Genomic DNA, 17157 nt, shown 5'->3' with positions numbered 1-17157 from the left:
ATTGGTTTTCATATTCTAAATAATCTTTATTTTATGACACTTAAGTTGGTTATTTTTTCTAGTGAAACAAAAAAATAATGCTTAAAATGTGGAAAACTGCTTGATACAGCTAGGTCAAGTCAAGTCAAGTCATTTTTATTTGTATAGCCCTTAATCACAATTAGTCTCTAAGGGCTTCACAAGTTATTACATATAAGAAGTTTAGGTTACTCGTATGCTATAGAGTAGAAGTGAGTTTTAAGCCTAGATTTAAACATTTCCACCGAGGTTGCAGATCGGATCTCAGGGGGAAGAGCATTCCACAACACCGGTGCCCGGATGGAGAACGCTCTCGAACCAGCGGAACACTTCTTGGCTCTTGGGATCACCAGGAGAAATTATTTTATATTTATTATTTTTAAAAATGTCTCTTAAAGAACAACTTAACGTAAAAAGACTAACATTTAAAAAAGAAAAAGAAAAATAGAAAAACAGAAGAAATGAAATATTAATTTACTTGAAAACAGCTGTTTATTCCTTGCAGTCTCTTTATCCTTTTTTAAGCTTGCTGAGACCTCTCATAATTCTATTAATTGTAAATTTGTGACCTCACTCCCTATACCACATGTTTTTGTTGCTGTACAGGTCTTTTACTGCTTCAGCTTCTGGTTAATGTTTCGTCAGCAGCTGAAGGAAAGACAGGAACAAAGGCTCAAGGCAAAATCACTTGATGAATTAAAAGACATTGAAGGTTATCTAATGTATTTTTTAATCACTTAACAAATGTAATAAATTGTGGTCCTTTAAGGTTTTCTTTTGTGTTTGTTTTTTTACTTTTTTCAACAGAAGATAACCAGCAATCGCCAGTTGTGGCCATGCTGATTTCAGGAATGAAAGGGATCTTGGTCAAATACTGGATTCTCTTCTGCTGTTCCATGTTCTTTGTGATCAGCTTCTCTGGAACGGTACAATGCTTTAAACAGTGTTAAGGGGTCGGATTGAATAAATTACTCTAAATATTGAGAAACCTATACCAATTTACATGGTTAGTTAAATCTCATAGGAAAATGCTGTATCCGTCCCTCATAAATTGGGATGGTCCGACTCGTCAGGGCTTTCACAGAAAAAACAAATTCTTGTTCTGCTGAAGGATAACTTTCCTAATTTTAAGAATGATTTATCTAATGTTACTACAGGTTAAACTTGTTTTCCCTGCAAAACAACACGATCATACTCAAAATAAGCAAAATAACATTGCAGGTCGATATTTGAGTCCATATTTATCAAGATTATTTTTTTTCATATTTTACTAAAAATGTTTTTTTTTTTGAAAGCTAAAGAAATATTATTTAAGGTAACATCATCAAAATGATCAGCGCTTTGATCAAGATAATTTTACAGATTTTTTATTTTTATTTTACTTCATTCTAACTGTATTTTTTTCGAGTCTGAACGGGACAATGTGTATTATTAAGCGCCTCAGAATGGGAAAACAACAATGTTCATTTAAATAATAAGCTAAAATTCATGCACTTTCTAGTAGATGTCCGATTGTTTTTCTAAATACTCGTAGGTTGAGAAAATTGCATTTCTTTAACATAAGATGAGTCTTTTTCAGAGGGAATTTACATAATTATCTGCCATCTTGTTATTATATGTACCTGCAAAACTAAATATATTGCAAGAGGCTTGGAAAAGTAATAAGAAAAATAATGTCATTTTGATACTTGGATACTTCTTGAAAGTTTTTGGTTACATAACACAATATAGCGAGTGATAAAATAACACATACTGTCCCTTTAAGTATATTTTGGAAAGAAGATAGGCACTCAGCGGTTGTAATTACCATACTGTGAAAGCTAAAAAGATCCGAAAGGGCTCGCGGGGGTACAGTGATCTAAAAATGCGTGTACAGGATTGCGCAGCAGCAAATATCTCTCGTAGATTTCATGCACATATATGTCATCATAAGGTTTTTGGCAGGCCTTGGGTCTACTCTGCAAGTAATGGACCAATATTTAGGCTTCCCCACAGCTACTATACGCACAGCAGTGAAGCTCAGTGTTACAACGCGTGGTAATAAAATGTGACAATTGTGTAAATCTACTCATCTTGACTTGTCTTTTACTCAGGTGGTGGTCTACAAGATTCTTTATATAGTTCTCTTCCTCTGCTTTGTCGTACTGTACCAGGTTTGTTTCCTTCCATGTCATTTTAGGTGCACTTGTTAACTAAATGTGTGTCAAGATAACAACAGCTTTCCATTGTAAAGATGCAGTCCACAAAACTGCAATCATGATCGTCTCTGACACCGTCATTCCAAAAAGCATTATGTACTGTTTCTGTAAAGGGGGACATTTCAATAACGCTTTTCCCCCTTAATCGCATAAAACATAAGTCTTTGTACCGGTAATTTTTACAAAGTCTTTTTTGGTATCCAAACTAAGGCATGGGCACACTCAAAGTGGGCAACTCTATTGATTTAAAGTCATAAATGCGCATCCATTTTTGTTCTTCTTTTCCTGGTTTTCTTTGGGTATTCTTCCTTTCTGCTGACCTTTTAGATACTTGCTGCGCACTTAGCAGACAACGGCCTAATGGCTGCAAAGGTGGCTGGTACAAGACACCATTAATTCTCTTTTCGGATATTGTCAGCAACCCTGTGGTCAGTTTGCTTTCAGATGTAACTTCCTAGATTACCAGGAAAGTTGTCATCAATTATTTATTTGTTGATTATTCAAAATGACTCCTATAAAGACATATATATATTTTTTTTAATTGAAAGCTGTCAAGATTGAAAGGGAAATGTAGGTAAACAGATCCAAATCCATGTTTGTCACCCTAGGCCAGGAAACTTTAGCCATTCGCTGTACTGTAAATCAGTGGTCGGCAACCACCGGTACCAGACTGTGGGTCTTTTGGTACTGGGCCGCAAAGAGAGAAAATCAAGTTTTTGCTTATACTGAATTTATTCGTGTCTACATGCATATCTACCCCCCCCCCAAAAAAAAACTCAGAGTTTGGGTGCTCCTTATATACAAGGTTTTACAGTAGTATATTACCGTATTCGAGCAATGATTGATCATTCTACAAATACTGACTACATGTTATCGGCATTGGGTGCAAAGGGAATCAAACCTGAAATGCGGTGGTGTGAGCTCCGAATCCTAACCACCAGACCACTGAGATTGTAGATGACCAAGGGAAGGACATTGGATTGTGACTCATCATCACACTATTTTTACTGCCGCGTTGTACAACGTTGTAATTGAGCATTGTGGGAAAGAGTTTGGCCAGAACAACCTTGTTGAAGGTGGTAGCGTCAGTAAAAAAACATTTTCACTTTGAAATACAATCTAATAAAGTGGTACCCACACTTTTTTTCAGCATGCAAGCTACTTACAAAATGACCAAGTCAAAATGATCTATTCACCTTAGTAATAGAGATTCAAGAGCAGTCTAACATTGTAAGAAAATGTCTCAATTACTTGAATTGAATGCAGGTCTGAATAAATCAAATATGTTTAATCAAAATAAAAAAACTAAGTAATACAATAGTCCACTTCTAAAAAGTGTCAACTCCATGACTAAAAGTCCTTGGTTTTTTCGTTGCCATTGTTTTTGTTGATAACACTCTTGTGAGAAATAAGTAACACTGTACATCAGTAGTAGAGATGGATTGGTCAGAAAAATGTAAATATGCATTCAATCCAAGCTAATACAGTACTGACATTTCTGGTTATTAATTGAAATGCTAACATATACTTAAATAGTAAATGAATTACCATTGTTTGTTCTTTATTGATTTTTTTATGGATTTGTGAGGCAGTTTGATAGTTTCCTGCTTTCTTCCTTTTTGAACTAGGATCAAAGAAAACCTTGAGCACACGCATGAAAACCTCCAAAGTGAATACATCCCTCACATTTCTGCAGAGATTTAATATTTCTTGGAGCATCACTGAAGAAACATCACTTTGACACAATGAAAAGAAGTATGTAAACAAAGGCCATGTCTTACTGGAAATATATCCTCTGTTCTGATGAGACGAAGAAGAATTTACTTGGGTCAGATAGTGTGAGGCATGTGTGGCGGCAAACAGGTGAGGAGAACAAACATGTTTGTGTCGTGTCTACAGTCAAGTATGGAGTTAGGATTGTCATGGTTTGGGGCTGCATGACTGTAATTGGAGTTGGAGAGTTGCATTTTGTTAAGGAAAACATGCAGACAAGCAAGAACTGTAAAACATATTGGAGCAGAGAACGATCCCCCTCTCTCCAGAAACTGGGTCGCTGTAAAATGTTCCAGCCTGACAATTACACCAAATACACTTCTAAGATAGCCAGGCTTTTCTAGAGGGGATATGGGTAAATGGGTTGGACTGGCCAAGCATGTCTCCAGATCCAAACCAAATAAAACATCTTTGAGGCATTTTGAAGCGGAATGTGGAGAAGCACGAGATCTCAAATATCCTCCAGCTCAGTCATGTTGTCATAGAGGAGTGGAAGAGCATTCCAGTGGCAATTGGTGAGGCACTGGTAAAATCCATGGCAAGGAGGATTAAAGTGGTTCTGCAAAAACATGGTGGCCACACAAAATATTGAACTTCAGGAACTTTCACTTTAGGGTGCACCCACTTTTTGTTCCCAGGAGTTTTTAAAGGGGGACAATGACTCTGCTATATAAGCTTCACACAGACTACCTTTTTATTGTGTCAAAGCAATGTTTCTTCAGTGCTGTTCAATTAAACATTATGATGAAATCTCTGCAGAAATTTGAGGGGTGTACTCACTTTTGTCAAATACCATAGCTTTAATGAGCACCCATGATCTAATGCCTTTTCAAATGTCATTTAGGGATCTAGTGGTCTAGTAAATACACAGTTGATCAAGGCTTATTATTATTGTTATTGTTATTGTTATTAGAGAAAGTAGTATTGTTAACGTCATTGGAGCGGGCCGTGAGAATATTGTCAGACATTAAACCGGTCCAGGATACAGAAAATGTTGCTGACCACTGCTGTAAACAAAAGAGCAAGTAGTCAGAAAGCTAAATCTGACTGGATTAATTTTGGCCTCCGCGCTTGATTTTATCCTAAAATAATCTGACAACAGGAAGAGTATCAGCTAGATACCTTGCATCGTTACTCGCCCATCTCTAAACAAATGCATTAGGTTCTTTTGGGAAAAAATGATCTGATTGCTAATTACTGTTACTATTATATAGTTTTGGGTAACCTTACCAGATAGGGTGCAGGTTGAAGTATAAAATGAAATCTTAAGCCTACCTTAGCATTCCCATGTCAATAAGCCTGGGCTCGGGTGCAGTCTCCAACAGAAAGATGATCCAAAGCAACACGAGAATGACCAATAAAAAATATATCAGACTATTTTGAGTTACTGAAACATATCCAAATACTTTTAAGTGATTTCGTTTTTTTTAAAATTTGATTCATTAGGTCCGTTTCGATTTGTGGCGTCGATACCTAAAGATGTTCTGGGCAGTGGTGGTCGGCTACTCTATGCTGGTGTTGATCGTCATCTATATGTACCAGTTCCGAAGCGTGTCTGCACTTTTTCGTCAGATCATGGGCATGTCCGAAGACGGGTGAGTCGCAGTTAATAAGACCAGATTTGGAGTTTGCTATTTTGATATGTATCCTCGACTAGTCTTCGAGATTTAGGTTTGGAACGCTACGACACGGTGGAGCTTTTTACCCGTATTCTGCTTCCCGCGGCTTTCCTATTGGCCTGTATTCTCCAGTTGCATTACTTCAACTCCGACTTCCTGAACCTCAGTGATCTAGACAATGTTCCTGTCAGGCAGGATTCCAGGTGAGAAGAATTCACAATTGTACTCTAAAAATAAGTGCCCCGTGATTTTAGTCCTGGCGAAAACATAGACTGTACTGCAGCTTGTAAAACTTTGAATCTTTCTATAAATCCATGTTCCTCATCCGCTGAATTAGTACTCAGAAGTTTTCAGTGTGTTTTCATTTGCTATGGCAAATGATGCTGAGCAAAAAAAAGAAAAACTAAGAGTCAACTGAACTCCTTAACAATACTGTAGATGCAATAATGTCCTGTTCAATCTTTTATTCCTATTCATTAAGTTGCCATGTTTGTTCCCATTTAATTGTGATTTTGTTGGTTTTGTTTCCTTTTTCTGCACATAATAAAGTGCCCCATGAAAGTTAGTAAAAAGGGGAAGAAGAGGTGGAAAACAGTAACAACAGCGATCGGGTCAAAGAAGTAAACGTTTGCAAAATACGAAAATAGTGTACGAGTGTCTGCCATTGAAGTGCTGCTAGAAAGTAAATTCTTTGAAAATGTTATATTTTTGACTTTTATCATGAAAATAATCTTTATTACATACATAATTAAATAATTATCAAGCTTAGGTACACACTTTAGTAAAAGTTAGAATTTATTTTAGTGTGTAACTATTTTAAATCATTTTTAGAGAATTGCTTATCTGCGATTGGGTCCTAAAGTCAGACTAGTTATAACTATAACTCAATCTTACCAAAACTATCATATTCAATGTATTTTGAAATAACCTGTATCAGCGTATCCACTTCAATTGGCTGTGAATCTTGTCTGCTGTTTTCATTCTCACCACAAATCAAATGACTGTTTCTATGTGCACGTTTACGAAAAAAAAAAGAAATGCATTTTAAGCCATGCAGTCAAACCAAACTTTGTGCCTCTACGTGCTTTGAGCACAAAAAGGGCCCATAATTTAACTAAAGAAATGTTGTTGAATATTATTATTACAAGATTTACTTTTTGTGAAATGTGTGATCTCTGAAATTGACTAGTGACTAATCTTGAGTGGAGACAGGACCCAATAGCGTTCGTTTTACTCAGTTTTATTGAAAAAGAGAGCAGTGCTTGCTTCCACAATCCGATGATCGTCGGTCACCGGTAGCTGATAGCAGGAACGCGGAAGTGGCACTTCCGTGTCGAGCGAGGGTAGTCGTAGACAGCGGGAAAACAGGTCGATGGCCAGGACGGAGGACCAAGGGCAGTAACGAGTCCAGAAAAGAGGTCAGCAACAGGTATAAGGCAGGAAACCGGGCAAAACTAGTCGATGGCTGGGACGGAGGAGCAAAACAGAAACGGGTCCAGAAACAGGTCGGCAACAGGTGTCAGACAGGAAAAAACAGGGCAGGAGAATCTCCACCTTAACTTATTCTTGAGCAGCTAGTACAAAGCTTGCCTAGCTGAGATCATAGGTTCGCAGAGGGTCTGACAGCTTCCTTTTGGAAGACGGGGGTTTAAAAAGAGTCAGGGAGCCAATCAGCGACCAGGGTTATTGGCGCCAACGGGGCAGTCGCAGGTGCCCCGAATCAGCAATCATGACATTTGCTTAAATATCTGTATATTCTGTTTTCAGTTTTTTTTTAAGTAGTAATCTTTTCCATCCTTTGTATATTAAAAAATATTTAAAACAAATAAAGAAACACATTGAATGACCTCTATTTTTATTCTTTTATTATTCACTTAGAGAACAGGAACTCAGAGACTCAATCAACATGATTTCTGACATGTAAGTTTTCATCCCTACTTGCATGTTTTCAAATAATGAGATTAGGGAACCCAATTTTCGTAACCTAAAATTTAGTTGTTGGTAGAAACCACAACAAAAATGTACACATTCTTTGGAATTATGTTTGTTTATAACTTCATTTTCAATGACAATTTCTGAAGGTGCTTTTTTTAACCCATTAAATAAATTAATTAATAAATTAAATTTTATATATATATATATATATATATATATATATATATATATATATATATATATATATATATATATATATATATATATATATATATATATATATATATATATATATATATATATATATATATATATATATATATATATATATATATATATATATATATATATTATATATATATATATATATACGCGTGCATAGTATGTGCTGCCTTTATTATAAGGCTTATATAATACGTTTTTGCTGCTCCAAACATTGGGTTACAAAACCCTGAACCCTACTCTGTGTATTAATGACTTTGATCCAGAGCTGTAGCGACCGCCTTAACTTATTCTTGAGCAAGACACCGAACCCTCAGTTACGCTTATTGTTCCCTTTTCGGGTGCTAAATGAATACTTACAGTAAATTAAAAATACTGTGATGACTAAAGTGAGCAAGCCCTATATAGGCGAAGTATTATAATAAGAAAGCATTAAACCTTTTAATTTTAATTCTGTATTTTGCCAAATAGAAAAAAAACATTGATACTTTAATCTTATGTAATCTTTATGGAGATGCTGCGGTAATAGCCATTGTGATTTCTGTCTGTCTTTCTTTCTGTCTATCTGTCCCTTGACAATCTTTCCTAATGTATTTTCAGTATAAAAGAAAACATTGAAAAGCTCAGAAAAAGGTAAGCATTTTAATATGTTTTCTAAGAAATGTGAAAAGAGAAGTAAAGCATATAGTTCACAGTTGCTGAATGTGTCTCAAGTATTTTGTCCAAGTGTATATATTCTCTAAAATGATGAGTCCTTTCTAAATTTTGCAACCTTGGAAGTTATTGATTTTTGAAATTTTATGCTCCTTTTAGACTACAGAAGGAGAACATAAGCAGCGGAAGGAGTCAGGAGACCTTGGATATCATAGAAGTGCAGATGAGCTCAGGAGATGACGAGGAGCGAGAGAAGACCAAGGCAGAAGGTGCTGCTGAATTCTGTGTGATTCTTTTCACAGATCTATTACGCAATCGGACGGATAACTATTGACCCTTCCACATACAGTGCCGAGCGACGGTATTGGCCCCCTAGAACTTTTTGTCATAATTCCACATTTCAGGCTTCAAACCTAAAGCTAAATATCTAAAAAAGATATTTTTGAACACTCAACAACATGTAAGATACAAACGCAAAGTGGAACCAAATTATTTAAACATGTGATATCATATTTACAACGAAAAAACTTAAAAGTAGGTTATTTCAAAATATTGGCCTCCTGTTATTTCAGCTCAGCTAACTGACTCCAAAAGGTCCCTGATGACTTCTGAATGATCCAACGCCGACCTCAGTGACTAACAATGATCAACAGAGTGTCATTAAGCCTCACTTTAAATGCCCCAGCTCTGTGATGGTCTTAGAGGTCTGTGAAAAGGCCACAGAAGAACACGTAGCATTTTAAAAACCAAAAATTACACCAGGCAGGTCCGTCATAAAGTTGTGGAAATTTTCAAAGCAAGAATGGGATACAAGAAGATCAACATTTTTACATCACTCGGAGGACTGCAGGCACTTATATCCAAACGGAGAGAGCATAAAACCACTGCAAACATACAAAGACCCTGCCGCCCCCCTAAACCTTGGGCTCAAATAAGGGAAAAAACTAATCAGCGGATCAACAATGATCAACCATATATATGGATATACTGTATATATATATATATATATATATACTGGACTGTCTCAGAAAATTAGAATATTGTGATAAAGTTCTTTATTTTCTGTAATGCAATTAAAAAAACAAAAATGTCATACATTCTGGATTCATTACACATCAACTGAACTATTTCAAGCCTTTTATTATTTGAATATTGCTGAATTTGGCTTACAGCTTAAGAAAACTCAAAAATCCTATCTCAAAATATTAGAATATCATGAAAAAGTATACAAGTAGGCTATTCAACTAATCACCTGAATCATCTAATTAACTCGAAACATCTTGCGAGGGTTTCCTGAGCCTTAAAAACACTCAGCTTGGTTCAGTAAACTAAATCACAAGTATGGGGAAGACTGCTGATCTGACTGCTGTCCAGAGGACCATCATTGATACCCTCCATCAGGAGGGTAAGACACAAAAAGAAATTTCTCAAAGAGCAGGCTGTTCACAGAGTGCAGTTTCAAAGCATATCCACAAAAAGTCTGTTGGAAGGGAAAAATGTGGCCGGAAACGCTGCACAACCAAGAGAGATGACCGCAGCCTTAACAAAATTGTGAAGAAGAGCCGCTTCCAGAATTTGAGGGAGCTTCAAAGACAGTGGGCTGAAGCTGGAGTCCAGGTATCAAAAGCCACAGTTCACAGACGTGTCCGGGAAATGGGCTACAATAGCCGTATTCCCATGGTCAAGCCACTTCTGAACTCAAGACAACGGAAGAAGCGTCTGACTTGGGCTATGGAGAAGAAGCACTGGACAGTTGCAGAGTGGTCCAAAGTCCTCTTTTCAGACGAAAGCAAGTTTTGCATTTCATTTGGAAGTCAAGGCGCCAGAGTCTGGAGAAAGGCTGGAGAGGAGCAAAATCCAAGTTGCTTGAAATCCAGTGTGAAGTTCCCACAGTCAGCAATGGTTTGCGGAGCCATGTCAGCTGCTGGTGTTGGTCCACTGTGTTTCATCAAGTCCAGAGTAAATGCAACTGTGTACCAAGAGATTTTAGAGCACTACATGCTTCCATCTGCTGAAAAGCTCTATGGAGATGAGGATTTCATTTTCCAGCATGATCTGGCACCTGCCCGCAGTGCCAAAACCACTAGTAACTGGTGCACTGACCATGGCATCACTGTCCTTGATTGGCCTGCTAATTCCCCTGACCTGAACCCCATCGAGAATTTGTGGGGTATAGTTAAGAAGAAGATGAAAGACACCAGACCTACAAATGCAAATGAGCTGAAGGCCGCTATCGAAGCATCCTGGGCATCAATAACACCTCAGCAATGCCACAGGCTGATTGCCTTCATGCCACGCCGGATTGATGCAGTAATCCGTGCAAAAAGATTCCCAACCAAGTACTGAGTGCATCAATGGACATTTTCAAATGTTTGATTTAGTTTTGCTGTTATAAAATTATTTTTTTACTTGGTCTGAGGAAGTATTCTAATATTTTGAGATAGGATTTTTGAGTTTTTTTCAGCTGTAAGCCCAAATCAGCAATATTCAAATAATAAAAGGCTTGAAATAGTTCAGTTGATGTGTAATGAATCCAGAATGTATGACATTTTTGTTTTTTTAATTGCATTACAGAAAATAAAGAACTTTATCACAATATTCTAATTTTCTGAGACAGTCCAGTATATATATATATATATATATATATATATATATATATATATATATATATATATATATATATATATATATATATATATATATATATATATATATATATATATATATATATATATCGTAAGGTTTTTGGGGTGCCAATACTTGTGCAAGGCACTGAGGTTGTATATGACTATGGTATCACTTTAAGTCTTCCCATGCTCCTCTCCCTCCCAGACCCAATGTCCAGCTGTTATGAGGACAAGTGGGTTGTAATTGTGAACCGGGTCAGCCTGCTTCTCATCCAGGCTCTCTTGGCCATCCAGAAACTTCAAGAGCTGTGCTGGAGACTAATGGAGCTTCATGGCTTCAAAGTAGTGTCTTCGGGCATCATCTGGGTGTCCTTGAAAGAGGTGGCGTACTGTGGAACAACACAGAATAAACAACTGTTCATGTTTTGCAGCTTTTTTGTTGTTGTAATTTTGACAGGTTTCTCTGATGAATTTGCTTTTCCTGGTTCTCTGGGTGTTTGCTATCCCCTTTCAACGGTTACGGACCACGGCATCCAGCGTTTCCGCTGTCTGGGCATGTGTCATGGTGGTTTGCAAAATGTTTTACCAGTTGGAGGTCATCAAACCGCTGGACTACTCGTCCAATTGCACATCGGTGAGTGCATCTACTGGGCCAGTGTTTGGAATTTGGGTTGAAATAAAATCATGATTAAATCAAACCAAAATGTAATTGCATTTTCATATATAAGGTCAATTTCATAAGGAACATTCATGAGATGAATTATTACGGGCAATGTTATTGTGTATTAACACTATTGGAATTGGATTTAAAATTGTCTTTGTAGTTATAGATAGTCAATGCTTAAAAAATAATAAGAAGAAAAGAATGTTGGAATAGATAGCCCTAATATTTACAAGGCATGCTTTGAGCCTGCCCCAAGTTGTCAGTGCATTATAACAATAGTGCGTTGAAAACAGTTCAATGAAATTTAGCAGCAACAAAATTCCAAAATAAGCCGATAATTAAGATAAAAAAAAAACAGTTTTGTATACATGGGCAAGATATATATTTTTTACAGTCATGTGTGCTTGTTTAGGGTGGTGGTGGCCTTGGGGGAAAAAATACTGTCTCTGAGCCTGTTAGTCCTTCTTTTAAGTGTCTACCAGAGGGCAACAGGTCATAGAGGTGGTGGCCGTGGTGAGAGGAGTCCTTTATAGAGTTGTTGGCTCTGTTACAGTATCGTAGGCCAGCAATGGAAGGAAATAAAAATGCAATATTCAGAATAGATTAATGAATTAATAAAAACTTGATGTAGAACGTTACTGAAGCAATGTGCCAACTTTTCACGTACTGGTGTCTACCATTTCATAGAAGAAACTCAAAAAAACCTCTTCACCCTTTGACTCATAATTTGTATCTCAGGATATGTTCTCATTTAATTCTTCGAGCGTGAATGATGGCGAAGAAATAAGGGGGAACATGATGGAGCTGTTGAAGAGGTCCATCCTCTACATTGAGCCTGTTGACCCCATCTATTGGTGTGGTGCCCTTCTCAAGTGTGAAGGAAGAATCCTTCCCTGTCTCAGGGTAGGTTAACATGTGCGGACATAATTTTAAATGACCTTTCAAAGTACGTCCCAATACTTTCATCAATATAGTCCAACAACGTATACTGTTTGAGTGTTTATCCATCCCATAAATGTATCACTATCTCAGAATCATCTGATGGTGTTGGGTCTATTGGTCTTTGAGGCGACCGTCCATCGGCACCAGCTGTATTTTCGTCTCCATAACAACCTGAAGCCGCCTCCTTTCAGTATCCTCTTCCATGGGATCACTAGACAGCACCTTGATCATGGCATTCGGCCCTGCGTGAAGTACTTTATCAACTTCTTCTTCTATAAATTCGGCCTTGAGGTACCTTTTGGCTTACTTTGAAGTTATCATTTCGTATAAATGGCTCTGTAAAATTTTTGTTCTTGCACTGTGTTATTTAGATGAGTCTCATAGTGGCGGTTAATGTGATTGGCCAAAGGATGGATTTCTATGCGTTGCTCCACTCAGTCGCTCTGATGGTAGTTGTATCACGGCGCCGAAGAAAGGCAATCGGGGAGGTGTGGCCTAAGTACTGCTGCTTTACGGCAGGACTCATAGTACTGCAGTACTTACTGTGCATCGGTATCCCTCCTGCTTTTTGTGTCGGTATGGCTTTTTCCCAAAAGACTAGTTTTTGTACACAACTGCTCTGATCATATTTGCCGCTACTGCAAAACGTTTCTAACATACAGCCATACATTTATTTTAAATCGTGTTGGCCCTCAATGGGGATCATAAATGACTCCAGACTCCACTCTGGATTGGTCACTAGTCAATTTCAGAGACGTATCCTGACATACTAATACACCTGTCATCCTCAGCCAATCGCTCTCATTAATAATGATTGCAATTCCCCTTTTTAGGCGATAACAAACCTTACAAACACAACGCGGCACCGATTTACTCACAGTAGATAGGCTCTGTAGGAAAATTACAAGGACAAATGTATGTAAACAATTTTTTTTACCAAATAAAGAACACAAATAATTATTTCAGCATCTTTCTTAGTTCTTTCTCCACTTGCAATAAATTTAATATTCATTATTATACGTAGCAGTGCCACAATACGCTTGAAAAAGAAATGCTTGGTGGAGAAAAAAACATTGGTAGACTATTGCAACATTATCAGCAATCTACCATCTTGTTGTCATCATATATGGCCTACACAATTTGAAATCATCAAAAAACGTATAAAATGAGAAAGATTTATAATTTGACCGGTAGGCACTTTAATTAAAACGTCACTGGGTCCATTAAGTCTGTGGCGCTAATGTTGATATTACAAAAATTGATGGTTTGTCATTAATCCTGTTTTCACTCATCCTCCCTATTCAGATTATCCTTGGAGAACTGCACTTCAACCTTTGAGCTCCAATGTCATCAAATGGTTTTATATGCCTGATTTTGCCATGAGTCCTAATCCCTTGTTCATTTTCTGTGAGTATACCAACCTTCACACTTAGCGGAAATAGAAATGTCAGCAAACACAAAACAGTGAAGAAATATCCTGTGTAATAAATTATAGGCATTCAATTATTATAACTTTAATTTTGCAATGCTTTTTCTTATAAAATCAAAGTAATTTTGTTCCAGACATCTCGTACCAGTAAGTAGAAAGCCTGGTCCAGAAAACCACACTTCTCCCGATCAAAGAAATCCGTCCCCTTCTGTGATGGACTAACCAAACATTCAAGGACAAAACACATCGTGGGAACTTTCAAATATTCAAAGAAAACACTCTGCTGTCTACATATTTGTTTTCCCATTAAAAAGAAAACTCTCTGTGAAGGGTACTGTTTGGAACTTTTCAGACGGGTGATTCAAGCAAAGTACCTCATTAACTGTGTTTTTAGTAAGGAAATGGTTTTTTAAAAGGGCCACTGAAAACAAAATTTACAAAGTTTATTGATGTGCCTCTCTTGACAGTTCATACACACATTGTAAAGAACGTAAGACCTGTTTCTTCTCAGATAATTCTTTCTTCTTTGATGCAGATGACCATCTCTTGCTGCTGTGCTCCTCCTTGCAATGGCAAGTATTTGAGGAGGAAAACCGAGCAGCTGTGCGACTACTAGCTGGAGATAATGTAGAAATTAGCCGCAGTCTCGACCCTAGCGCCTGCAACCAGTTTGTTCCTGTGGACAACTTTCTTCACTGCAGGTCTGTAATAACTACAAGGGAATGTGGGCTGCTTTAGCTCGGGGGGTAGAGCGCTCGTCTTGGAATGAAGAGGTCGAAGGTTGATTCCTGGCTCCTCTGTGTTATATGTCATAGTGTCCTTGGGCAAGACACTGAATCCCTAATGCCCCCCATAGCAGGTAGTTGCCTTGCATAGGTTAGTTCGTGTGTAAAAAGGAAAAGTGTAAAGCACTTTGGGAGGTGTTCATTGACTTGAAAGGCACTATATAAATGCAGACTGTTTACATTTAATATCAGCACCATGATGAAAAATTGCATGTCAAGTAAACCCTTGTTTTACGCGCAATAGTCAAAATTCGCAAAGTAGAAACCTTTACCTATTTGTCAAATACTCTTATACGTTGAAACCAAAGAACAAACCCAATTTACAGGCTCAATAGATAAAAGGACTCTGCTTTATATATATATTTTTTTTAACAAACAACTTCTGTATTATCAACTTATTATTTTAAAATTATTCTGCTACTGTTATGCCCAGAATCCAATTTTTGCCTTATATATTTCCAGCAGAGAAAAAAAGGAGTTTAGACTTAAGTCTGTCGATCAGATTTGCAGGACAGCAAGTTAATTTGCAGAACATATTTTAAAACTGTAAAATGCGGGACAGTCCCATGCAAATCAAGACATGTGGTCATCCTAGGTAGAAAGCATCTTCCTCTACTTTTCGAGCTGGCCCCAGATAAACTGGCGACTTTTCAGCACAGTAAATGAGAAAAAACTGTGAAGTTAAAAAAAAACGTGAAAAATAAATCGTGATACAATGAGTGATTACTGTACTCCCATCTTAAGTGCATACAAAATAATGCTCAGAAAAAAAATATTGCTAAATTGTCATCTGTCCCCAGATCTTACCTTGATATGGTGAAGGTGTTTGTGTTCAGCTACTTTTTTTGGCTGGTGCTGTGCCTCATCTTTATTACGGGCACCACTCGCATCAACATTTTCTGCATGGGATACCTGGTGGCCTGCTTCTACTTCATGCTGTTTGGAAGCAGTGTGCTGATGCAACCTGTCAAATACATCCTGCGCTTATGGGACTGGCTCATTGGCTACACGTGCTTTGTGATTGCCATGAAGAACCTTCTCTCTGTGAGTCTGCCAACTTTTTCAGGCACTTGTTTACAGTTTATGACAAAAGCACGGTACCTGCCATAACCCGTTGGCTTTGCATGTGCATGCAAGAATGCAACAATGACAATTATAGGTAAGATCAGGACTAAAAACATCGACCGACCTGACCCGTCCCCCGGGTATTGAGGCCCAAACCAGCCCAAACCCCACAAATAAACTTGATTTAAGGGACCAAACTTAAAGCAAACTTGAATTATCCTTTTTTTGTGAGGACTCAGGTGGGGAAGGGCTTCTCTATCGCTGACTTTTTGAGGAAAAACTTTACCCGTCACAGTTCTTGGATTGTGTTTCTCTGTGGAGGATCCGCGGATGGATTCTGTCTCCCTCTCGCGCATTAATTCCGCAACAACACAGAGCGCGCCAACAAGCACAAGGACACGGGCTGCGCCAAAGGGGAACGGAATCCATCCGCAGATCCCTCACAAAGAGAGAAGCCTGGCCTGGCTTGAACCCAAACTAACGATTTAAATTTTAGGCCCCACCCACCCGAATTTTGGTCAGGGCTCGGACTCAAGATCTTGGCTCCAACGACAACGGATTACTGTGTAACCCGCAGGGTTGGGTAGGGTTACTTTAACTGGATTACTTTCAGTTACTTTTGGATTACCCCAATACCAAATATGCTAATAAAAGACAAAAGAATCTAAATATGAATAAAATTATGACTCACAACACGTGCTAAGCTTTCTCTCCTGGCTTTGATCTCTTTGATCTCCGGCAAAACTAACATAAAATGCGACAGAAACAAAATGAAAATAAATCCAAACAGCTTGCCAACATCGTTTTTGCCATTCCATGTATTCCGTTTCTCCCCAAGCCTGCACAAAATTTAGTGATTTTTTTCATATTTAGTTTATTTTGTCTTTTATTAGCATATTTGGTATTGGAGTAATCCAAAATTAATTGAAAGTAATCCAGTTAAAGTAACCCTACCCAAACCTGGTAACCCGTTACTTAATCAAAATTTGGATCAGCATCACACTGCATGCTATTATCAATACACATCTGCTGTTTAAATCCTGAGATCCGTATACTGTTCTGAATGGGACCAGTGAAGAAAATGTAGACTTGTTCCCCTACTTTACACTTGGAATTACCCGAAAAGGGAATGTCAGTTCTTTAATATGGAGATGTACCAACTCCTCTAAGTATACAATAATGCAATGTTTTCAACCTGTGAGCCAGGGCACACTAGTGCACCGCAG

General features: G+C 37.7%; 1 protein-coding gene across 1 annotated transcript in view; it reads left to right on the top strand.

The window, feature by feature from the left end:
- The window catches only part of LOC148369956 (piezo-type mechanosensitive ion channel component 2), a 71339-nt gene that overhangs the window by 22585 nt on the left and 31597 nt on the right, over positions 1-17157 (top strand). Inside the window, exons 13-28 of the mRNA XM_088329834.1 lie at positions 625-713; positions 824-944; positions 2112-2171; positions 5436-5584; positions 5647-5811; positions 7487-7528; positions 8366-8398; positions 8579-8693; positions 11275-11427; positions 11504-11680; positions 12449-12613; positions 12743-12943; positions 13024-13228; positions 13958-14059; positions 14617-14782; positions 15667-15910. Coding sequence (XP_088185960.1) covers positions 625-713; positions 824-944; positions 2112-2171; positions 5436-5584; positions 5647-5811; positions 7487-7528; positions 8366-8398; positions 8579-8693; positions 11275-11427; positions 11504-11680; positions 12449-12613; positions 12743-12943; positions 13024-13228; positions 13958-14059; positions 14617-14782; positions 15667-15910 — 2187 coding nt within the window. The remainder of the gene's footprint in view (positions 1-624; positions 714-823; positions 945-2111; positions 2172-5435; positions 5585-5646; positions 5812-7486; positions 7529-8365; positions 8399-8578; positions 8694-11274; positions 11428-11503; positions 11681-12448; positions 12614-12742; positions 12944-13023; positions 13229-13957; positions 14060-14616; positions 14783-15666; positions 15911-17157) is intronic.

Source organism: Urocampus carinirostris, chromosome 3, assembly GCF_059441175.1.
Source record: "Urocampus carinirostris isolate Australia breed hairy pipefish chromosome 3, RoL_Ucar_1.0, whole genome shotgun sequence".
Taxonomy (NCBI): Eukaryota; Metazoa; Chordata; class Actinopteri; order Syngnathiformes; family Syngnathidae; genus Urocampus; species Urocampus carinirostris.
The sequence above is the reverse complement of the archived record's forward strand: the minus strand, read 5'-3'. Positions and strand labels throughout refer to the sequence as shown.